General features: G+C 44.4%; 1 protein-coding gene across 2 annotated transcripts in view; it reads left to right on the forward strand.

Moving 5' to 3' along the window:
* Window positions 1-3003: 3003 nt before the first annotated feature.
* Window positions 3004-24885, forward strand: part of rps6ka1 (ribosomal protein S6 kinase a, polypeptide 1) — a 28956-nt gene continuing 7074 nt past the window's right edge. The window contains exons 1-10 of one of the 2 annotated variants that reach the window (XM_062470165.1): window positions 3004-3640; window positions 12445-12489; window positions 21958-22074; window positions 22756-22837; window positions 23007-23087; window positions 23210-23289; window positions 23679-23785; window positions 23909-23946; window positions 24184-24326; window positions 24726-24796. In XM_062470165.1, the coding sequence (XP_062326149.1) occupies window positions 3578-3640; window positions 12445-12489; window positions 21958-22074; window positions 22756-22837; window positions 23007-23087; window positions 23210-23289; window positions 23679-23785; window positions 23909-23946; window positions 24184-24326; window positions 24726-24796 (827 nt within the window). In that variant the 5' untranslated portion in view covers window positions 3004-3577. Of the gene's footprint in view, window positions 3641-12444; window positions 12490-19473; window positions 19719-21957; window positions 22075-22755; window positions 22838-23006; window positions 23088-23209; window positions 23290-23678; window positions 23786-23908; window positions 23947-24183; window positions 24327-24725; window positions 24797-24885 lie in introns of those variants that run through there. The other variant, XM_062470164.1, reaches the window with a different exon arrangement.

The following is a 24885-nucleotide window of genomic DNA, read 5'->3' on the forward strand; positions in this document are numbered from 1 at the left end:
CAGCTCTGCTACTCTATGCACAAGCACAACTATGCACAACATTCAACAACGCACAACTGTACACAACTATACACAACAACACACACTTTACACAACTACACAAAACAATACACATCTATCCACAACTCCACTGCTGTATATAGACAAAAGTATTGGGACAACTACACATTATAACAGGAGCTTTTAAGACATCCTATTCTAAATCCATAGGCTTAAATATTGAGTTGCTCTCCTCTTTGCAGCTATAACAGCTTCTAGTCTTATGGGATGGATCTTTACATTACATTGCATTGCATTTAGTCATTTAGAAGACGCTCTTATCCAGAGCGACTTTACAAGAGTGTTTCTATGGGAATTTTTGCCCATTCATCCATAAGAGCAAGTGTGAGGTCAGACACTGTTGTACACAACTCTGCTATACACAACTCTACGGTACACAGGAAGAGTTTTTGACCATGTTGTCAGCTCTCCCCTAACCCTCTCGTCCAGGCTCTCCCCTAACCCTCTCATCCAGGCTCTCCCCTAACCCTCTCATCCAGATACAACTAACCCTCTCGTCCAGGCTCTCCCCTAACCCTCTCATCCAGGCTCTCCCCTAACCTTCTCATCCAGGCTCACCCCTAACCCTCTCATCCAGGCTCACCCCTAACCCTCTCATCCAGGCTCTCCCCTAACCCTCTCTCCAGGCTCACCCCTAACCCTCTCATCCAGATACACCTAACCCTCTCGTCCAGGCTCTGCCCTAACCCTCTCATCCAGATACACCTAACCCTCTCATCCAGGCTCTCCCCTAACCCTCTCATCCAGGCTCACCCCTAACCCTCTCATCCAGGCTCACCCCTAACCCTCTCATCCAGATACACCTAACCCTCTCATCCAGGCTCTTCCCTAACCCTCTCATCCAGGCTCACCCCTAACCCTCTCATCCAGATACACCTAACCCTCTCGTCCAGGCTCTCGTCCAGGCTCTCCCCTAACCCTCTCATCCAGGCTCTTCCCTAACCCTCTCATCCAGGCTCACCCCTAACCCTCTCATCCAGATACACCTAACCCTCTCGTCCAGGCTCTCCCCTAACCCTCTGTGTATTATGCAGCATGTGCTGATACTCCAATGGTGCTTTTGAGCTGCACTGCATTGAGACTGTCACTCTCTATTCCTCTACCTACTTTCTATCCCTTTCAATATTCCTCTTTCTCCTCTCCACCCCTCTCTCTCTCCATTCCTCTCTCCATTCTATTTCTCACCCTATATTTACATCTGATTAACAATCTGTTCCTCTCCTGTCCTCCCCAATTTCATTACTCAGTTGCTACATTTCCTCATGCATTATGGATAGACCTCCTTCATTGTACTCTCCTTCTGCTTTCTCTCCCTTTTTCCATCCGTTTATGTGACGTCATCTCTCCATTGCCGTCTCTCCCTCCCTCTTAATCGACTTACTTTAATTCACATCTCTCTCACTTGCAAGCTCTCTTTCTCTCCTTTCTCCTTGCTCTCTCTCTCTCTCTCTCTCTCTCTCTCTCTCTCTCAGTTACTCTGAATCTGAGTGTTTAATGGTCCATCTCCATCATCTCCTCAGAGAACCACATTATCTTGCCCTGACTCCTTTTACTTGTAGGCTGCAGTTACACGACTCAAACCCGCCACTTATTTTGTCTAGCTCGGACAAAGGATTTGTCAGCCTCCTCCACCATCTTTCCCCTGCAATTGCAACACACACACTTCTGATTCCTACTGTAGAAATCCACTAGATGCACCTCAGTGAGTGCCCCATACTGCTGTCTGTCACCCAGGCTGACTCATTCTCTACCCATGATCCTTCACTTCAACAGTGTGTGTGCGTGTGTGTGTGTGTGTGTGTGTGGGGGGGGGGGGTTCTCTCTGGTAGTTACCAAGGATGGGGAAGACCTCTGAGTCACGACCTGTGATGTCATCACGGTGTCAGAGGGAGGCAGCAGAGACTCCACCTACTCTCCCTACATGGTCACACAGTCTGCTGTACTATACAATTATACACACAGGAAGCAGACCGCTCTACTACACACAGCTCTGCTCTACACAGATATACACACAGGAGGCAGTCTGAAACAACACAATTCATAGAATGTGAGGATAATTGTGATTCGGAGCCATGGGAATCCTAATGTTATTAGGGTTTATTGTGTTCCAGCATAACCTGGCAGATTAGAGAGTGGGATCTCATTATGTGTTTATGATGGCATTCTGTCAGAGGCGAGCAGACCAGAGGAAAGGAGGGGTGGAGAGAGGAAAGGACAGTAGAAGACAGGAGAGGAGAGGGGGCTGTGTGTGTCTATCTGGTATTGAATACCTGAATCGAATACCTGGGATGGAACTATAGCTGTGCACCTAGGCCCTAAAACACACTCTAACCTAATGTGTTTCAGATCATCTCACTGACTCCTGCAGCATATTGTCAAATCTAATCCGAATCAGATTGAGACACAGGTGAGCAATCAAATACATGAGACACACACAGGTAATCCATAATCATCCTGTCATGGTTTCAACCAGCAGCTTCTGGAGTGCTTGATGCTGTCTAGTTGCCCATAGTAACCAGTCAGCCGAGAAGAGCAGAGTAGTGAATGAACAGTGACTGGGGGAGGGGGCTGGCTGGCTAAACTGCCACAATCTCTGAATGAGGCGCCTTCTCCATGAATACAATATGAGATTTGAGATTGTGCTGGACAATATACTGTGAAAAATACATACTATTTAGTAAAGTGAGTATAGTAAATTGCACATTGTTGGCAAAGCGCTAAGATAGTCATCATTAAAAACCCGTTGAATTCCATCATTCATATTCGTCTTGGTTCCCATCATTACGGTCGCAAATATTTCCCTTCTGATATCTGGAGATAACAGTGACAGCAACTAACGTTGGCTTCCCTGGCCATGCTTTGAGCGTCTGCGCATGACGTATTTGCAGTTCCCTCAGCAACCAGCAGAGGGTGCGTGAAGGGGCGGAGTAAAACAAGGGGAAGGATCCAATCTTTCTGGGTCTGCCAATAACGGTTCGACTTCATGTGGATGGTACTTTTCCCAAATATGCGCTGACGGGAATCCTGGAGATCGAACCAAGTCCCTGCCCCGAGGAATATCCTATCCGTAAGAAGAAAGGGAATGTCTACATGCTCTTAAACGGTTTTGCGTAGGTATCACGGACTATAATCAGGTTATCCCACAGAAGCAAATAAATCCTTCCACGGCTTTATCTACACCGTCCAGCGCGTTCGGGACCGTTCACTGTTCCTCTGAATCTAGACCTTCATACCTGTCCAGGAGAGCAGCACTGAGGAGTTATTGCCACAAAGCAGCGTGCTTGAGTTGGAATAGGGGCTTCTGTCCTTTTTGATGGGAGCATTTGACGACGTCATTTAATAGGGTTTGTAACTGTAAATGTCCCTACATACGCGTTTTGCACCGGGGGAACCAACTTGTAAATGAGCCTAGACTGGAGCTGAAGCCTATACGTTTTATCTGAGGCTTGCTGCTCCAACCTACAAGAAACTGAACTTGTATTGCGGCTGTTGAGAGGAGACCAGTCACTCGGACAGAATGCCTCTTGCACAACTTGCGGAGCCGTGGCCTAAAATGGAGCTGGTGCAGCTCGAATCGGAGGTAAGGACGACACAGGTGATGGGCATTTGTGAGATTAGTTTGTGGGTGTACCGGTACGCGAGCTTGTTGGAGCCATACGAAGGCAGATGTCTTCCCGTGACTTGCAGCATACATCATCGGTGTGCACGTGCATTGATGCCAGTCTCTATTGGATACTCTGTTGCTAATAAAGTTGAGAGCGAAACTGTACCGCTTTGTAGAAGAAGCTGGGCAAGCTGCAATCTTCTCAGTGATGATTTAATCAGCAAACAGGGTGAGAATGAACGCAGCTGAGGAATTCTGATGGAACGTTAATAATCACGTGTGATCCTCCCTCCAGTCAAATCCTGACTGGTGAGTTTGACCTGTGACCTATAAAGGTAGAGATGTTTGTCATGGCCATTGAGACAGGAAGCTGTGTGCAGGTCAGGGTCACAGCATGGATGGATGCCACCCCACTCTGGAATTGATGTAGATCACACATATTTAACTGATAAATATACATGTTTGATGGGGCAGACTCTCTTTCTCTCTCTCTCTCTCTCTCTCTCTCTCTCTCTCTCTCTCTCACTCACTCACACACACACACACACACACACACACACACACACACACACACACACACACACACACACACACACATACACACACCCACCCACACGAAAAAGCTCTACTCTCTCAGATATCATATGACAGTGTATTGGCAGTGTGTTTCCAGTAGCAGGGTTAAGAAAGGAGACCAGAGACACAGTAGCCCCAGCAAGGTCCCTGGTTACCCTGGTAACCCCGATGTGTTACACTGGTAACCTCTGTCTGTTACCCTGGTAACCTCTGTCTGTTACCTTTGTTATCCCTGTCTGTTATGCCTAGCCCCTTTGATACAGACATCCCGCAATATTGCTGTAAAGAAAACTTGTCATTATGCCAGCTATGCTTGTTTACACTGAATCAAACAAAGCCGGCATCATGCCGCCCTGTGTGTGCTTTCAGAGAACATGCCAATGTTCCGGAATCATAGGTGCAACGTTAGCGTTGTTGTTAGTGTTTGTAGTTCTGCCATGCCAGCTCTCCATTTTACTCAGACATCAATTAGTCTTTGTGACTACCTCCACTGCTGGCTTATTACAATGACCCCCCATTCTGTGTTCGTACCTTTTACAGAAAACTGCGAGGCGGCATAAAGACACAACATTTCTGCCTCGACCCCCTGTCTAATATGCTGGTTACCCCTGCATGTTACCCTGGTTACCCCTACATGTTACCCTGGTTACCCCTGTATGTTACCCTGGTTTCCCCTGCCTGTTACACTGGTTACCCAAGTTTACCCCTGCCTGTTATCCTGGTTAACCTGGCTACCCCTGTCTTACGTTAGTAACCAGTCTGTTACCCTGTCTGTTGCCGTGGTAACCCTATGAGCCATGTCTAGGCTCTAGAGGGTAGTGTCTGAATTATGTTGTTGCGTGGACTTCTTGTCATGTGACCTACTTTGATGTTTTCTGTTTCTTTTATCTCTTTAAAGCGGGGGTACTCAATAGGCGGACCGCGGTCCGGATCCGAACCCAGACACAATACAATTTGGACTGTAATAGTAATCACCCTGACAACTCATTCACTCAAAGTTGGCCGCAACCTCTGTGGGTCACGCAGGTTGTGTGTGTCATTCGCAACAACGTAGGATAATCGATTTGCTAACGGTAGCTTACCTGTTTCTTCCTTAGCAAAAATCATGGCGTGACAAAACCCAGCAAAAAGCGAAAAGTTGATTCAGAAAATCTCAAATTTCTGACAGAATGGACTGACAAGTATGCATTTGTATTGCCGGTGGGGAGCACAAACCGATGTGTTTAATCTGCAATGAGACGGTTGCCCTTGTCAAAAGTGGTAGAGCTAACGTGAAACGTCACTATGACACAAAGCATAGACACTTAATTATATACCTTATCTAACAAAATTACCCCCAGAACTCTGAGGTAAGGGCCAGAAAAATAAACCATGGTCCGTTCCGGACCCTGGACTGAATGGAAATTTTGTGAGTGGACCTTTTGAGTTTCTAATTGAGTACCCCTGCTTTAAAGAAACTGGTCTCGAACATTGTTCTCTGGGTGAATGCATCTTCTACCTGTCTATCTCTACAGTCTGATACCTGTCTATCTCTACAGTCTGATACCTGTCTATCTCTACAGTCTAATACCTGTCTATCTCTACTGTCTGCTTCCTGTCTATTTCTACAGTCTGTCTCTACTGCCTTCTACCTGTAGATCTCAACAGTTTGCTAACTGTTTATTTCTACTGTCTACCTGTCTATTTGTCTAGCTGTACTGTATCTGTCTATCTGTCTACCTTTACTGTCTATCTGTCTGTCTACCTGTACTGTCTACCTGTCTATCTGTCTACCTGTACTGGTCTACCTGTTTATCTGTCTCGGTCTCCAGATGTTCGTTGTAGGGGTAGACCTATATGCGTTTTTCAGGACCGATGCCGATACCGATTAGTACAGATCAAGTAGACCGATAACCGATATTTTGAACCGATTTTCTTTAGTGTAAAAATGAATGTCAAAATTAAGAATAAAAAGGCCTCTGACAAAGACTCTTAAAATAATATATCTTTAATTCTGAGAGCTGTTAATGATAACAACATTAATATTAATAATAATAACAACATTAAAGAAGTAAATTTAAACCACAACAAGCAACAAATGAACAAATAATGGAACAAATAAAGGGAAATAATTCCCTGAAGTTTTATAAGCTACTAAAATGGGTAACAATTAGTAGTCCCAATCCAGCAGCACCAGGTTGTGGTGCAGGAAGCAGAAATAAATAATAATAAAAATATATCGGCAAATTGGTTTAGAAAATGACCGATAACCATAAAAATGCTTAATATCGGCGCCGATAATCGGCCACGCCAACAATCGGTCGACCCCTAGTTCAGTGTCTGACTGCTGAAAAGTAGTGCTGCTCAAGTGTCTATATAGGTTATATTCTGGTAATACTCTAGTATACTCAAGACTGGTTATACTCTGGTATTCTGGTTATTCTCTGGCTCTGGTTACACTCTGGTTACACTGGTTATACTCTGCCTCTGGTTATACTGGTCATACTTTGGTTCTGGTTATACTCTGTTTATACTCTAGCTCTGGTCATACTCTGGTTATACTCTGGTGTACGCTACTCTGGTTAAACTCTGGCTCTGGTTATACTGGTCATACTTTGGGTCTGGTTCTGTTTATACTCTGGTTATACTCTGGTTATAGTCCGGCTTTGGTTCCACTCAGGTGCTGGCTGTGTGGAAGTAGTGTAGCTATGCAGTTAGGGAGTAATGGATGGTTAGGTTGAGTTATGGAGCTATAAAATTGGAATAAGAAATGGCTGAAGCAGGTCCACATTATTCAACCACATTGACACACTATTTCACTCATACAGATGGGTACACATACTCGCATATGTACTCTTGCATACACACTCACTGATACAGAGTTTGGACTGGGAGTGTTCCCTCACCAGGACTTTGACCAGGCTTGTTACTTGTCTGACAGTTATTTGCAAAATCACACTCACTTCATTCACTCATTGCTCTTGTCTCACCTCTCATTGCTCCTGTCTCACTTTCTCTAGTTGTTCCTGTCTCACATCTCATTGTACCTGTCTCACCTCCTCTCATTGCTCATGTCTTACCTCCTCTCATTGTTCCAGTCTCACCACTCATTGTTCTTATCCCACCTTTCATTGCTTCTGTCTCACCTCCTCATCTTTCTCCGGTCTCACCTCCTCTCATTGCTCCTGTCTCACATCCTCTCATTGTTCCGGTCTCACCTCCTCTTATTGCTCCTGTCTCACCTTCTCTCATAGTTCATGTCTCAACCTCCTCTTATAGTTCCTGTCTCACCCCTTATTGCTCCTGTCTCACCTTTCATAACTCCTGTCTCACCTCTCATTGCTCTTGTCTCACCCCTAACTACTCCTGTGTCACCTTGCCCCTGAATCAGAGTGGTACAATTCCCCAAGGTAGAAAGGAAATCCTCTAGCAGAGCAGCCTCTGGTAGGACAGCCTCTACCAAGAAAGCCTCTAACCAGCCTCTGCTGGTACTCAGTAGCTCAGCCAGTGAGGACAACAGCCCTCAGACTACAGCACATTCCAATGTGAGGCATGGGTGTGGTCTCCAGAATAACTCAGCAACTGTGTGTATATATGTGTGTCTGGGCTAGCCTTCAGCTAAGTTGGGTGTGACCTCTGGAACACAGCTCTGGTACACCTGGGCAGGGGAAAGGGGGAAGCCGGGAGGGGGGATAAGTGGAAGGATAGGGAGGGAGAGTGAGGGAGAGGCGGAAGTTGAGTAGAGGTGGGGGAGGGGAGAGAGAGGAAGAGAGGGAGGGAGGTAGAGGTGGAAGTTAAGAGGTGGGGGAGGGAGGTAGATGTGATTCGCTCTTGAGAGACGTGTAATAACACAACCTACAGCTTTCCTCTGGATTCCTGACTACTACGTCCTCATACTATTACCCCCTCAGACAACCCCAGGCTGCCTACCTACATTACCCCCCAGCCTCTAACAAGCTAAAAAGATTTAGACATATAGAAGAGAAGAGGCAGGTGAAGAGGAGAGACAGGTAAAAGAGGGCAGACAAGTGAGACAGGTAGAAGAGGAGAGACAGATGAAGAGGGGAGACAGGTAAAAGAGGGCAGACAAGTGAGACAGGTAGAATAGGAGAGACAGGTGAAGAGGAGAGACAGGTAAAAGAGGGCAGACAAGTGAGACAGGTAGAAGAGGAGAGACAGATGAAGAGGGGAGACAGGTTGAAGAAGGAAGACGAGTGAAGATGAGAGACAGGTGAGACAAGTAGAAGAGGAGAGACAGGAGAGAGTGTTGGAATGAGATGTGGAATTCATTGTGTTCCTAGAGGGCCTAGGTTGCCTGGATACAGGGCTGTATTGTCTTAATTGTAGCTTTAACACTTGACTTATCTGTTTAACACACACACAAACACACACCATCCACTGTGGATTCCTTCACATTGTTTACTTTACTATAAATTATGCATCTATCCTCTGACATCTTTAGTGTGTCAGCATTAAATTAGGTATTTGCGTATGTGTGTGCGTGTGCTTGCATGTATGTGCGACTGTGCCAGTGTGCGTGTTTGTGTGTGCGGCCAGTGTGCGTGTTTGAGTGTGCGTGCATGTGTAAGTGTGTGTGCGCGCATGTGTGTGCGTGCATGTGTAAGTGTGTGTGCTTGCGTGTGTGCATGTTTGAGTGTGCATGCATGTGTGAGTGTGTGTGTGTTTGTGTGTGTAAGTGTCTGCACATGAGTGGGTCTGTGCGTGTGTGTGTATACGTGTGTGTGTCTGTGCTCATTGAGGGACTCCAGGGGATGGAGCATGTTTAAACTGGGACACATGGATCAGCCATGCAGGGCTAATGAGGGAGAAACAAGTGGAGCCGCTTCATCCCCAATCAGCTCCTGACACACGCACGCACACACAAATCTAAAAAAAACACACACAGACTCTAAAAACACACACCGTTACACAGATGCTTAAACACACAGACATGCTAAAACATAGACAGACTCTAAAACACACACACACACATACATACACACACACACACACACACACTCACACACACACAAAGACAGACAATACAGCACACATACACTTGGCCACTTGTGTCTTTGCAGCGACACTAGCAACGTGGAGAGATGGGGAGGAGGAGAGAGGAGTGAGGGGAGAGGATTGGAGAGGAAGGAAGAGGGGGAAGGATTGAATAGAGAGGAGAGGACTATGTAGCAACCACTGGTGATTTCTTTAAGACTGCAAGGAAAGTTCGGCTTCCCCTGAAATGTAAAAAAATTAATGGTCAAATATTTACTATTGTGTTAATATTTTAAATGCGTTAGAACACGTTCAACTCGAAGACGAGTTCGTTCAGAATCAGCTACATATTGTAGCAGGTCGACTGACTCGATTTACTTCTCATACTTTCCCGTAGCGTCACAGTGCATTTCCCTGTTGAAGCCCAGCGTCCATGGACTTCAATGGGGCTGCTTTGATTTTTTTTTCTTCTGTGATTCGAAACTATACGATCATTGGATAAATGCTGCGATTATGTCCCGCCCACGGACGCTCAGGGTCTCTGGGGGTAAATGCAGGAGTGGGCTGGACTGGACGCCGGGCTTTTGCGTGATGATTGGAGGATCTTTCGAAAGACTGCATCTCCTTTTTATTGACAGCGATTTTGTACTATAAAAAGTCGCCGAAGCTATTCGAACTCAGTCCCATCGCGGATTTTGCAAGTGTCGTCGAAAGACAAACTGCTGCAACCTACTTCTTGGTATTTGCTTGGCGAAATTGCTTGCCAGTTTTCATCATACGTTTCATACGTTTCCATTATACACCACATTCCTTGTTCCAGTTTAACCACATACTCACAATGACACCTTGCCACTTTGCAATTTGCACCATTTGTATCTTTGGTACTATTTGTATTTTTTGTACTATCTGTATTTTTAGATTGTAAATTATGGTTACTTTATATTTTATATTTTATTCTAAAATCCCCTTAGTATTAGCTAGACTGTTCATTTTGTATAGTTAGACCACATATTTAAGTTTTAAGATTCCTATATGTTTAATGTATGCACCTTCCTGCCAAAGTAAATTCCTTGTCTGTGCAAACTTTCATGGCGATAAAAACCCTTTCTGATTCTGATTCCCACATTTCCTTTGAGTTTAATATTGTTTTGTTAGATCGGTTGTTCATTCATTCATACATACAGTAGGCTAGGCTATGGAGGACCAAACCTGCCATATTTACAAATGAATGAATGAATAAATAAATGTCCACATCCATGCATTTAAACAGAAATAAACGAATATATGTATTAATTAATTCACAATTGTCAATCAATAGTTACATATATTTTACATTTATGTATGTATGTATTTATTTTTGTATTCATTTATTGATTGATTTATTGATTTATTGATTTATTCATTCATTCATTCATTTATTTATTTATTCATTCATTCATTGTTCCCAATATGATAATGAGAGGAGGCCAGTAGGCATGGAAACTGACGTTCAGACATTGCAATCAATCCAGAGCCATAGATTCAATCTAGCTAACGCCTGGGACACACTGGCTGCGAAGCGGATATCGTTTTTATGGACAACATAGCCTACATGGCCAGGCTGGCCGACCTCGTTGAAAACAAAGATTTAATTCACCATATGATATTTGGGTAAACAAACATGTTATAAAGAATTGACTACGTTAGTTGTGGGCTATCATTTAACACCCAACTTCACTACGCTGACCGGCCAACCATGTGTTTACCCCGATAAAATCGATATCCGATCAATTCTCAAAATGTAAACATTTAAAAATAAAAAATCCTGATTGTTGATTGTCAAACCAACATTTTTGTCCTGTGTGTAAGAGCGAGATAGACGATCTGTCATAGCCCCCAATCAAGCAGATTTGTGAAGATTGACAACACAAAGTCATCATCGAAGATTAAATGTAGCTTAGTCCTACATGGAGTTGTATGCCCAACAGCACGTATTTTACAAAGACTACGGCAACAAAAGCCAAACATTGCCACGTTATGTTGGGAATGGGATGCTGTTGCGACGGTTGTTGGAGCAACAAGTTGCCTAATTAGCCTGTAGCCTATGCCATGTTTATGTACCATGTCAGCTATATATATGTATAAAAGGAAAGCTCAGAGAAGGTGAAAGGCTTGGTGACCGGCGTGGAGAAATGCGCGTCTAGTGTGAACAGCATTGCGTCATTCGTAGCAGATTGTGGCGCTTCAGGGTGCTTCGCAGCCAGTGTGTCCCAGGCGTTAGCTAGATTGAATCTATGGCTCTGGATTGATTGCAATGTCTGAACGTCAGTTTCCACGCCTACTGGCCTCCTCTCATTATCATATTGAGAACAATGACAAATGAACAAATGAATACATAAATGAATACATAAATGAATGACTGAATCAATCAATAAATGAATAAATAAATGAATACAAAAATGAATACAAAAATGAATACAAAAATGAATACAAAAATGAATACATACATAAATGTAAAATATATGTAACTATTGATTGACAATTGTGCATTAATTAATACATATATTCGTTTATTTCTGTCTAAATGCATGGATGTGGACATGTATTTATTCATTAATTCATTTGTAAATATGGCAGGTTTGGTCCTCCATACTAGGCTAGTGTCGTAGGGGTGAACTAGCCAGTGAACTAGCAAAATACATGTAAAATGTGTATGATGTAGGCCGAAAATGAGCTTCCCCTATTTGAAAGACCAGCAGCCGCCACTGGTAGCAACCTGCCATCATCTTATGTACACATTTGACCTAACCCTAACTTTCACTTTGAAACTTATCATTACATTCGTTTTCCTTCTTGTTGTAGTTAATTATATTTATACGTCATTGTTATTCAAATGTGAGTGCATCATAATTAATATATTTTGTTCAATGTTACATGGCTTTGGCATGAATGCTCACTCATTCATGTTAATGAATGACAGGTTCCAGTGAAAGGTGCAGGTAGAACAGGTGTTTTCTCTATCCTCCAGAAATGAAACCGTGACAGGAACACTTCTGTACTGAACTTGTTTCTGTGCCTCGTGATAACACACAGTAGGGCACAAGCCAACTCTGGAATAGAAGTAGTCTGTGGTTTTACCATGTGAAGTAGCCTGGTGTGTGTGTTGGTTGTGTAGTTATACTAATGACTAAAGTCCACACCCACACACTGTTAGTGGGATTAATGCTGTGCCTTTGTTTGTTTCCTTACAGAATGGGCAGAGCACGACTGAGGACGGAGACACACCTGCTGTCAAGGTACTCGGCTCACACACACACTCACACACACACTCACACTCACGCACACCCAGACACATATGGGGCGTTAATCCGTGCCACCAAACTATATGAAAATGCCTCACTAGCGCCTACTTACAACCTCGAAATCATAACCAACCTCTGAACGCACGCCAACATTTTACCTAGATTCCGAATGGACACACAGGTGTTACACACACCTGTGTAGGTTGTACTGATGGTGTGCACAGTACATGCAATTTCTACTACACCTGACATACGCCACACATACATCACACATACACCACATGATCACTACACCTATACAGGCAGGTGTTTTTAGTGATCATTATTCTAACACAAACACGAATTCTAACCCTAAAACCCCATACAAATACCAAGAAAATCCGGTCCCTACAAGGATGGTAAAACAAGGCAACACACACTCACATACACACACTGTCACACACTCATGCATACACATTCACAGCCAAACACACATACACACACTCACTCACAGCCAGACAAAGGCTGTAACAAGCTCATAATTGAATTATTCATGCCTATTTATTTTTGTGGAAAAGGTCTCATTCAGGGAAGAGTTGGATCAAATCAGTCTGCTACTGATGGGGCCTGACACACACACACACACACACACACATACAGAACATACACACCCACACACAAATAGGGGACTGAGTTTGCTGGCATCTTCCAGCTCAGCTGTTCCAGACTGTAGGAGTGTAACTCTCTTCCTGCCATAATGTTCTGGAGGGAGGGAGGGAATACGAGCAGGCTTTTGATGTGTGTGTGTAGAGTGTGTGTGTGTGTGTAGAGTGCCACTTATACCCCATGGTTCCTTCTATGTTGAGGCTTTGTTCAGTCATAATGTGAGCGTGTGCACGTGTTTGTGCTTGTGTGTTTGTATACAGATGGGTTCAGAGCCAGTATAGTGCTCTGTTGTGGAGGCAGAGGGAAGGTGATGTGATTGGCTATCTGACCCTGTCGTATGAATAGACTAACTCAAGATTCTCATCTGAACTGATTCAAGCTACATTCCTTCAGTCTGTGTGTGTTCGTTTGTGTGTGTGTGTGTTTGTGTGCTTGTCCTTGACCATCCATGCATTGTGTAGGCATAGCAACAGCTCCTTTCCTGGCAAAGCAGTTATCTTATGCTTGATATATGTTCATCAGCAGGTCCCTTGGCTCATGATACACAACCAAACACACACACACACACTCACAGTCACACTCACAAATATGACACACTCACATTTACACACACACAGTCACACACATACTCACAAATTCACACACTTATATTTACACATATACATAGACACAAAACACATTATCTTTCTACCCCTCTCTCGATAAATATATATATAAATATATATATATATATATATATATTTATATATATATATATATATTCCTCCCTCTACCTTTCCCGCTCTCTCTTTCTATCTTCCTGACTTGCTCTTTCACATAGATATACACATACGAAATAGCTGCAGCATCACTGGAAGGTCAGAGGTCGTCTCCACAGCACAATCATCAATCACAGTTTAAGGCTGGACCATTCACAACCAAGCAACAGAGGTCTCACAGCCTATCAGATGCTAGCAGAAAATGAGAAAAAGCTTTGGAGCTTGAAGATGACCTCTCTACCACCCTGCTTTCTTACATACACACGCGCACTCTCTCTCTATTGCTGTTCCCCTCTCTCTCTTTCTCTCTTCACCATTCTCCCTCCTCGTTCTGTCTACTTCCCTCCATCTCTGCAGTGTAATTCATCAGTGTGCTGCAGCAGAGATAAAGCCTTTGTAATGATTGGCTAAGCTCTGCACAACGTCCTTGACTGTGGCCTTCTGGCAGAATTTCAGAACAACTTTACCTCTTGATCATCTCTTGTAGGCAGGCAGAGAGAAAAGCAAGACAGACAGACAGGTTGACAGACAAACAAGCAAGCAAGCAGACAGACAGACAGACAGACAAGTTAGCAGGCAGGTAGACAGATAGACCTACAGGCAGGCAGACAGACCTCAGGCAGACAGACAGACCTACAGGCAGGCAGGCGGACAGACAGACCTGCAGGCAGAAAGACAGACAGACCTACAGGCAGGCAGAAAGACAGACAGACCTACAGACAGGCCGGCCGGCAGACAAACAATCAAACATGCAAGGAGGCAGAAAGATAGCTAGGGCTGGGACTAGTAGTAGATAAGATGCCACACACATTCACACACATGCATACACACAATCACACACACAGGGTTTGTAATCGTATTGCCTGCTCCTCTAGCAGCAGTCAGAGTTGTGAGTCATAACTGAACCACTCTGAAGCCATTTAACGCTAACTAACCTGGATCAGTAGCCTATGAATCCCAGCTCGGACCCCCCTCCCCCATGGCCTGTCTGTGCACAGTGCGGTGTTTCCATGTCTGCATCATTATATCATCCATTCATCCATATATTCAAACATCCATATATCCATCCATTGACATATCCATCCATCTATAAATTAATTCATCCATTAATCCATATATCCTCCATCCATCATACATACATCCATCCAATGATCCATCCATCCATATTACACCGGAGTGCTCTGTTGTCATAGTTACAGCAGCTCTCCCTCAAGATCATTGACTTATTTGTCTTACAATAAAAAGTAATACTGTCTCTCACACACACACACATATACACACACACACACACACACACACCACCTGTTGCTCACATTCATACCTCAAACTCATTCAAATGTCATCTGTCTCTGGTCAGGGTCAGGAGGGTCTTAGACCAGGATTAGGTGTGTGTGGTCAATATTTACTCTTTGTACATCCCATCCCTACTTCCCTCTTTCTTTTCCTGCCTTTCTCCTTCTCTCTGTCTCCTTCCCACCCTCTGTCCCTCCCACCTTCTTTCTCTTTCCTTCTCTACCTCTCTCCTTCTCTCCCTCCTCTCCCTCCCTCCCCCCCCTCCTTCTCCTCCTTCCTTTTCTCACTCCTTTCCCTCCTCCCCTCTCTCTTTGAATCATTTCTTATTAATTTAGACATGGTCTGACGCTAACCTTATGGTTTGTACCATGGCCACAGAGTGTGTGTTTGTGTGCATGGGGACGGGGGGGATGTATTCCAGAAGGCCCCACTAGTGCTTTGGCAGGAAGGGTTGACTCCGGTTATAAGCAGAGAACTCTGATCTTCCAGGATGAATTTGTTTCCTGTGTGTGGACAGGCTTCCTGACTTTTAGCAGCAGCACAATAGCTAATGCTAGCGACTTTTAGCAGGAATGGATTGTAGTGTATGGAAGTATAGACAGTCCATAACTACACAGCCAATCATAATAGTCTCAAGTTGAACATCAAGTATTATGCAAATAAGATGCCGGTCAGGCTGAGATGTGTACTTGACTGCTTTTACATTTACTTCTATAAAGTAAAACATACATTCATTCTCCATTTCCAAGTTAATTTATACTGTGCATCATAAAGCACAACACGGATAGCAACTGCTAGTGACTTTAGACAGTAAACAGACAGGTACTACTATCTTGCAGGGTCCAGTAGGCTGAGGGTGTACCGATGCTGTTGACCGGCTACTCTGGGGATTCCTGTCCTCACTTCCTGTCCTTTCCTCACTTCTTGTCCTCTCTTCCTGTCCTTTCCTCACTTCCTGTCCTCTCTTCCTATCCTTTCCTCAATTCCTGTCCTCACTTCCTGTCCTCTTCTTCACTGTATCTTGCATGGTATCTACCCTCCACCTTCCTCCACAGCCGGGGTGAAGAACATGTCCATACTTGGTAATAGATGCTCTCCTCCTGCCCTCTGTGGAGCGCAGCACTAGTTTAACTGCACTTCCCTCTCGTGGTCACTACTGGATACTACTGCACCGAACAGCACTGGAATCATGTGCTTCTTTAGAATCTTCTGTCCTGTTTCAAAGGTTATGTTAGGACTACTTCAAACATAAATGGTCAAATTCTCAGGAACCCACTACCCAAATGAATGTAGTTTGTGTGTGGTATGTGTGTGTTACTCCCAACATGAAGTAAAAGAGATAGCGTGCTGGAAGAGAACGCACATCACCCTGTGTGTCGAGTTGAGACTAGCACCTCTACTTCAACTCTCCCCCCTCTGCTGCCTAGCAACACCACCCAGCAGCACACGGTCCCTCAGGCTCCTCCTTTCTGTTGGTCCTCCTCTTCACCTCCTCCTACTCCTCTTCTCCTCCTCCTTCTCCTCTACCTCCTCCTTCTCTTCTCCTCCTCCTCCTCCTCCTTCTTCTCCTCTCCTCCTTCACCTCCTCCTTCTCCTCTTCTCCTCCTCCTTCTTCTCCTCTCCTCCTTCTCCTCCTCCTTCTCCTCTCCTTCTCCTCTGTCTTTGTATTCTCGCTTTTCTCACATAACACATTTAATGATAGTTTGTGTTTGAGTTTGTGTATGTTGGTTTCACAGCCAGGGTGTCTCAGTAAGAGGTTAAGTTTCCGGATCCGTATTAAATACATTGGGCCTCCCCCCGGTCGGTCATTGAGACACTCCTTTCAAAACTGTGTGTGTGTGTGACGTAATTATCTTACTGAATCTGCACTGCTTCATCAGTTTGGGTCAGGGACATGGGAAGCTGCACGCAGAGAAATGTGGAGGCTCATTTTCCGCACCAAACACCGTTCCGCAGAGGCAAGTGTGTGTGAGCGTGTGTGTGCATGTGTGTGTTGATTGTATAGAAAGGGGTTTCCCTATTGATTTATAACTCAGTAACTCAGGTCCAATTGCATCCGAACTCATACTAGACTCTAGTTCTGTGGAGAGCTGATAGCACCAGAACTCATACTAGACTCTAGGTCTGTAGAGAGGAGATGCAAGGGGTTAGGGTTTGTCATGTTCTAGACAGGTTTGTGGTTACAATCTTAGACAGAGCAGAGTATTATAAGTTTGGCTTTCAGTATTTTATAATTGTCTCGAGGAGTGAATGGTGACATCAGTCTCTCTGTGGTCTCCAGAGAAAGAGGAAGTGAACGCTGGGAAGGAATAGCTACATCCTGTCAACTCTGTTGAAAGCCGTCTTCCTGTTTCTTTCAAAACCACGCTTGGTCTCCTGTTAGAGTGTGTGAGACAAGTTTGGGTTGTTAGGGTGAGACAGGTCTGGGTTGTTAGGGTGGGACAGGTCTTAGCTGTTAGCATGAGACAGGTCTGGGTTTGTTAGGGTGAGACAGGTCTGGGTTTGTTAGGGTGAGACAGGTCTTGGCTGTTAGCATGAGACAGGTCTGGGTTTGTTAGAGTGAGACAGGTTTGGGTTTGTTAGAGTGAGACTGGATTGGGTTGTTAGAGTGAGACAGGTCTGGGCTTGGACTCCTTTGGATAGTGGGTCCTGGGGGTGCCGCTGATGTGGCTGCCCCCTGCTCCTGGCTGCCCTCCAGGCTGCTCCCTGAGTGTGTGTGTGTGTGTGTGTGTGTGTGTGTCATACTGTGAGACCAAGAAAAATTCTTCTTCTTCTGATAATGTGTGTGATCGAGTGTCCAGCACAACAGGACTGTAGTATTATTAAGGTCACTTCACCCTCTAGGTCTTCTCTCACCTGTCCGGGATAGAGAAGGTAGGATCCCTCCCCTCCATCCGCCCTTACTTTCCTCTGCCTCTATAACCCTCTCTCTGTCTCCCTCTCTTCCCCACCCTCTGTCTGTCTCTCACTCTGTCTCTCTCTCTGACTCTCTCTCTCTATCTTTGGTTCTGCCTAAATAATTCGATTAGTCAGGAAATACTACCGATATGGAAGACGAGGTTCTCGGGAACAGGGTCAGTAAATCCAAAGTCAGTGTTGCTGTCTGTTGGCTGAGCGGTGAGGGAATCGGGCTAGTAATCCGAAGGTTGCCAGTTCGATTCCCGGTCATGCCAACTGACGTTGTGTCCTTGGGCAAGGCACTTCACCCTACTTGCCTCGGGGGAATGTCCCCGTACTTACTGTAAGTCGCTCTGGATAAGAGCGTCTGCTAAATGACTAAATGTAATGTAAATGTAAATGCTGTGGTAATGGCAAGGTTGTGCATTGATGGTTTGCCAATACAGGCTGTAAACCCTTCCTGCTGGGGTAGGAGGAGGTGCTCACGGGCACCAGGGCTTCATTTGTATCCAGGGGTATTTTATTCCTATTTGTCTCATGTCTTCTTTTTGTCTTGTTTCTTATATTTTATGGCATTTTCCATGCTTCATTGGACAGTTTGTAAGTGATGTGTGACAGGAAAGGCAGGGAGAGAGAGAGGGGAAGATATGCAGCAAAGTGCCAAGGCTGGAGATTGCCTACATGGTTGGTGCACTTATCCGCTGAGCTACCCATTTGTTTCATGTCTTGTATCAGCTTTATCAAGGGATTTCTGTAATGTCCATGGTGGTATAAATGGCTGGTATCCTGCAGTTTCGATTGCACTATAAAGGCTGTTATAAATCAATAAGTCTCTAGCTCTCTCTCTGGCTCTCTGAATTCAATTCAGTATGCTTTATTGGCATGAGTTAAACAATGTTGCCAAAGCGGTCCACAGTGAAGGGACAACGTTAGAAATGATTAACACACATAGACATCCAGTCTACAGAGGGGGCCAAACTACCACTTCATAACAACATTACTAAAACTTTCAAAAGTCTACAGAGGGGGCCAAACTGCACAACAGAAATGAAACGCACAAGCACTAACAAGCTCCTACATTGAACATACATACATGCATACATGCATATACATACCGTACAAACATGCATACACACAGTATTCAACTAGTCATTGCAGTGACTGAAACACAGGAAAAGGTGATCTCTCTCTACGTCTCTCTCTCTGTCTCTCTCTTTATCTCTCTCTCTATCTCTCTGTCGGTCTCTCCCTCTCATTTTGCCCCTCTCTCGGGTTCACACCTCAGTCTTGTGGTGTTACAGACAGTGCAGTTCTTCCTTCCTGCCCACCTCTCCTTCCTGCTGCAGTCAACCAGCTAGGCCCCAGTAGGGCCAGACGCAGCAGAGATGGAGGCTCTGACATAGACAGCATGCAGGGGAGATAGAGGGAGGCCAGGGTGTGGGGTGAAGAGCCTAGCCGGCAGGGAACCCTGACATGGACAAAGACAGAAGGAGGTTCAACCTGAGTCGCCTGTTGGCCGTGTATCTGTTAAAAAAACAGCAGAGGAGGGCCAGCCCTGCTACCAGCCATCCGACAGAAACAAGCAGAGAGACAGATGCTTCACTAGCAAGCCTCAGGAGCCCATGGACGGTACAGATATGTTATAGACCTAAACCATATAGACGTTGTTATAGACCTACACCAGGTATACGTTGTTATAGACTATCAACCCGATAGATGTTGTTATAGACCTGAACCAGATATACTGTCCGTTGTTATAGACCTAAACCAGATATATATCATTATAGACCTAAATCTGAAATACTGTACGTTATTATAGACCAACATCATACATTGTTATAGACCATCAACCCGATAGATGTTGTTATAGACCGAAACCAGATGTACTGTACGTTGTTATAGACCTAAACCAGATATACATTGTTATAGACTTAAACCAGATATACTGTAGTGTACGTTGTTATAGACCTAAACCAGATATCCATTGTTATAGACCTAAATCAGACATTGTTATAGACCTAAACCAGATATACTGTACGTTGTTATAGACCTAAACCAGATATCCATTGTTATAGACCAAAACCAGATACACTGTACATTGTTGTAGATTTAAACCGGATATACGTTGTTATAGACCTAAACAAGACATTGTTATAGACCTAAATCTGATATAACATGATATAGGCCAAATATAGCTATATCTAACCCAGATATAACTTTATGTTGTTATCAACCTAAAAGAGATGTGACCTGCTATATACCAGGAGGAGATGTTGTGGACTTGTAGCGGTGGTCTGTCTGTCCTAGTTGTGCTGGCAGAGATATCTAATGTCTTTAGTACAGAGTTAACATCTAACTATAAAAGCACAAATCTCTTTTGTGCTGTGTGTCTTTGTGTCTGTCTGTCTGTGTGTCTGTCTGTGGCTCAGTTATCTTGAGAACTGGGCATTGTATGAACTTGAAAATCTGCAGGTGTCCTACCCAAGGACGCTTAGTGCCGTTTGTCACGTTGTTTTGATGAGCAGTTTACGAGAAATACATATACACAAGTATATATAAGCAATGGAGCCATAAGACAAGACGGATAAAAAAGTCCCTGAAAAGTCAAGATTAGTTTGAATGTATGGTGTACTAGTTTGAACATTACCCTCATTTCCAGAGCTGAGGACAGTTCAAACCCTCAATGTTACATAAGGAGATGATTTAAACAGCGTGTAATAGAAGTGTTCCGCATGTGCATGTCCGAGCAGACAGCTGGGGCGCTGGGTACGGAAGCAGCGTGTGGCCACGCTGCTTCCTGGTAGCAGGAAGGTGGTGACTACCAGCTGTGGCGGTAACACCCTCCAGTTTCTCGCAAAACAGCACAGGGTGGACCACTTCCCTTGAGTACTTCCTGTGTGTTTGAGAGAGAGGGGGGGGGGGGGGGAGACTGACAGAGAGAGACAGAAAGATGAAGGGGGAGGGAGGAAGACTCAGAGAGAAAGAGAGAGAGAGATCCACAGATATTTGTACTGGTCTAGTACCAGCCTGTCAGGGTTATGCCTTCCTCTCTCTGCTCTCATCTTCTTTTTGAGCTGCATGCTTTAATGGGATCCGAACACAGCACACCCTTTTCATGTGAGAAAAGCGACCTCGACTATTACACCAAACTGTAACCTCTCTGAAACCTCACTACAACCTGTTTACAGTACTACCACTTCATAACATCATTACTAAAACTTTCAAATGTATTCTTTCAATACTGCTACATCCAAGGGCGTATAATTAAGTAAGGATGCTAGGGTCATGTCCCTACCAAAGCCACGGAAACACAAATTGTCCCTATCAAAAATTGCTGAGTGAAAACTGTAGTTTTACTTAGTATTATAACTCACAACGTCGCACAATTTTACATTTAGAAATTCACAACTTGTGAAACAGAGCGTTAAGCTGTTATCTGTTATGAAAGGAGGTCTGGTTGACAGCTGCATCAAAATTAGGAAGCTATTACTACAACCCACCTCCAATAATACCACAACAGTACTACAACCCAACTACAATATTACCACAACATTACTACAACCCACCTCCAATATTACCACAACATTACTACAACCCACCTCCAATATTACCACAACATTACTACAACCCACCTACAATATTACCACAACATTACTACAACCCACCTACAACATTATTACAACCTTTCTACAATGTTATGACACGATTACTACAACAAAAAAGGAACCATAATCATTCTACAATATCAATACAACATTACTACAACCTTTCTACAACATTGCGACAACCTTGCTACAACCTTTCTAAACTATTACTACAGCATTGCTACAACCCTACAACTTATTTCCTTTTTGTCTCTGTGTTTCAGGAAGATGATGTCATTAAGGAGATCAACATCACCCATGTTGTCAAGGAGGGCTCAGAGAAGGCAGATGCCTCCCAATTTGAGCTGCTCAAAGTCCTGGGACAGGGGTCCTTCGGCAAGGTAACACACACACACACACACACACACACACACACAGTCATACATATACATAGACATATGCACATACACATACATATTCACTCACACATGCACACACACACCCTCACACACATATAGACACACATGCACATGCACTCCACACACACATGCAAACTCAAACCCTCACACACACGTTCTACTATACTAGTGAGCACCTACAACTAACTCACATGAAAATCTTGTTATCCCTAACCCTCACCCTATCCACTACCTCTAACCCTCACCTTAAAACCTAACTCAACCCCTCACCTTAACCCTCAACACTAATTCTAACCAGAACCCTAAACCCCTTTAAACCTCCTAGAACCAGCAAAATGTCCACACTTTCCTTTAGTTTATTTTAGTTAGGGGGGGCTATTTCTCTTACAAGAACAGTAAAACTTGTACACACATGCACACACTCACACACACACAGACACATGCAGTGTCCTACTGCATCTATTGAATAGTCCTGAACTCCCATATGGTTGTATGGTTGTGTTACCTGTAAAGGCCACATGTGTAGTGTGTTCTGCTGCCATTGTGACTCTTTTCATTCTAATCCCCATTCCTGCCCCAATACACACTCTCACCTGGCCGTTAGTGTTCATGAACCTGCCAAATAGAGGTTGAAGAGCAGGTGATGAGATTGTTGTTGTGCAGGTGTTCCTGGTACGAAAGGTGACCCCACCTGACAACAATGAGCTGTACGCTATGAAAGTCCTGAAGAAAGCCACCCTTAAAGGTACCACACACACACACACACACACACATACACACATCCTTCCATCTCTCCAGTAATCCACTACGTATCCACGCACACACCTCTTGAACCCTCTTATATTTGTAAACGAACCCTAGAGTTCCTACAAACCAAGTACGCACTAAGCTCCTTGTCCTGTGCTTGTGTGCAGTGAGAGATCGTGTGAGGACCAAGATGGAGAGAGACATTCTAGCAGACGTCAATCATCCGTTTGTGGTGAAGCTTCACTATGGTGAGTCTGGAGCCTGTCTGTCTGGAGGGTTAGGAATTTCCTCTGTACCGTTCATGTAATTATGGCAATTTGTGCAACTGATGTGCGTCTGTGTGGATGCGTGTTTGTGTTGGTCTATGCAGCCTTCCAGACCGAGGGCAAACTGTACCTGATCTTGGACTTCCTGCGAGGTGGAGATCTATTCACCAGACTGTCTAAGGAGGTGAGACTCTAGGGTTAGGAAGTGAGACTCTAAGGTTAGGAGGTGAGACTCTAGGGTTAGGAAGTGAGACTCTAGGGTTAGGAGGTGAGACTCTAGGGTTAGGAAGTGAGACTCTAGGGCTAGGAGGTGAGACTCTAGGGTTAGGAAGTGAGACTCTAGGGTTAGGAGGTGAGACTCTAGGGCTAGGAGGTGACACTCTAGGGCTGGGAGGTGAGACTGTAGAGTGACGGTTAGGACTCTCCAGCTAACGTGTTATGGTGTCCTTGAGACCCGGGGGAAAAAAAGGTTTTTAAATGTTCACATTTTACAACATTATATCATATACCTCTTCTGTTAAGCGCTCCCCCTATGTGTGTGTGTGTCTGCGTGCATGTGTGTGTGTTCTCCAGGTGATGTTCACAGAGGAGGATGTGAAGTTCTACCTGGCAGAGCTAGCTCTGGGTCTGGACCACCTGCATGGCCTGGGCATCATCTACAGAGACCTTAAGCCTGAGAAGTACGCACACACACACACACACATAATTAGGCAGTGGTTCCTGAATGTTCCTCCCTCCCAGAGACTAATCAACATGTCTGATCATCATCACTGCCTCTCACGTTCTCTGTTGTTGATTTGTAGCATTCTACTGGATGAGGAGGGGCACATCAAACTCACAGGTACAATGTGCACACACACACACAACACACCAATTCACACTCAGACACACACCATTACACACACACAGTAATACACGTGCAACACACACATAGGCTCTAAATATTGTATCCACACGCACATTCGAAATACTGTCTTCTGTGTATAATCTCCTTGTGGGCATATCTTTTGAAGAAAAAAACAAATCTGATTGGTTGTGTATCTGTGAGCAGTATTGGGATGTTGTTTACTCCCTCCAGACTTTGGCCTTTGTAAAGAAGCCATCGATCATGAGAAGAAGGCCTACTCCTTCTGTGGTACTGTGGAGTACATGGCCCCAGAGGTGGTCAACCGGCAAGGACACATCCATAGCGCTGACTGGTGGTCGTTTGGGGTACTGATGGTGAGTTGCAGTGTATTGCTTATTGATGGTTCTATAATGGTTCTGGCCTTAACCCTCAAAATTAGATTCTCCTTTCCTGGCTCTGCAACCACATAAAAGTCAGTACTTTGGCTCTCTGACAACACAAGTGAACCAATATCTATTGAATTAATATGTTTATTGTGTTTGCAAACTCATTTGCATAGCTAGATAATAATGTCAGTTCCTGCAATGTTCCATACATTATGACACTAATTAATCATTAATAATTTCCTAAAGCAAATTGATTTTGCCTCCTGCGACTTGACAACATAAACTGAGCATATAAAAAATTCAGACAATTGGATTTCGTATTAATAGAGTAGAGCCTAATGCATAATAGTTTGTGAAGAGCTGATGGTTGTGTTTTTCCCTCCACAGTTTGAGATGCTGACAGGCTCCCTGCCGTTCCAGGGGAAGGACCGTAAGGAGACCATGAACCTCATCCTGAAGTATGTGAACATCAACCTCTAACCATGAAAACTGTCAGTCACACAATACCTAAGAACTGTTAGTAGTTCTTTAATGACTTTATTGCTTA

Source organism: Osmerus eperlanus, chromosome 9 (genome assembly GCF_963692335.1).
Source record: "Osmerus eperlanus chromosome 9, fOsmEpe2.1, whole genome shotgun sequence".
In the NCBI taxonomy this organism is placed as follows: Eukaryota; Metazoa; Chordata; class Actinopteri; order Osmeriformes; family Osmeridae; genus Osmerus; species Osmerus eperlanus.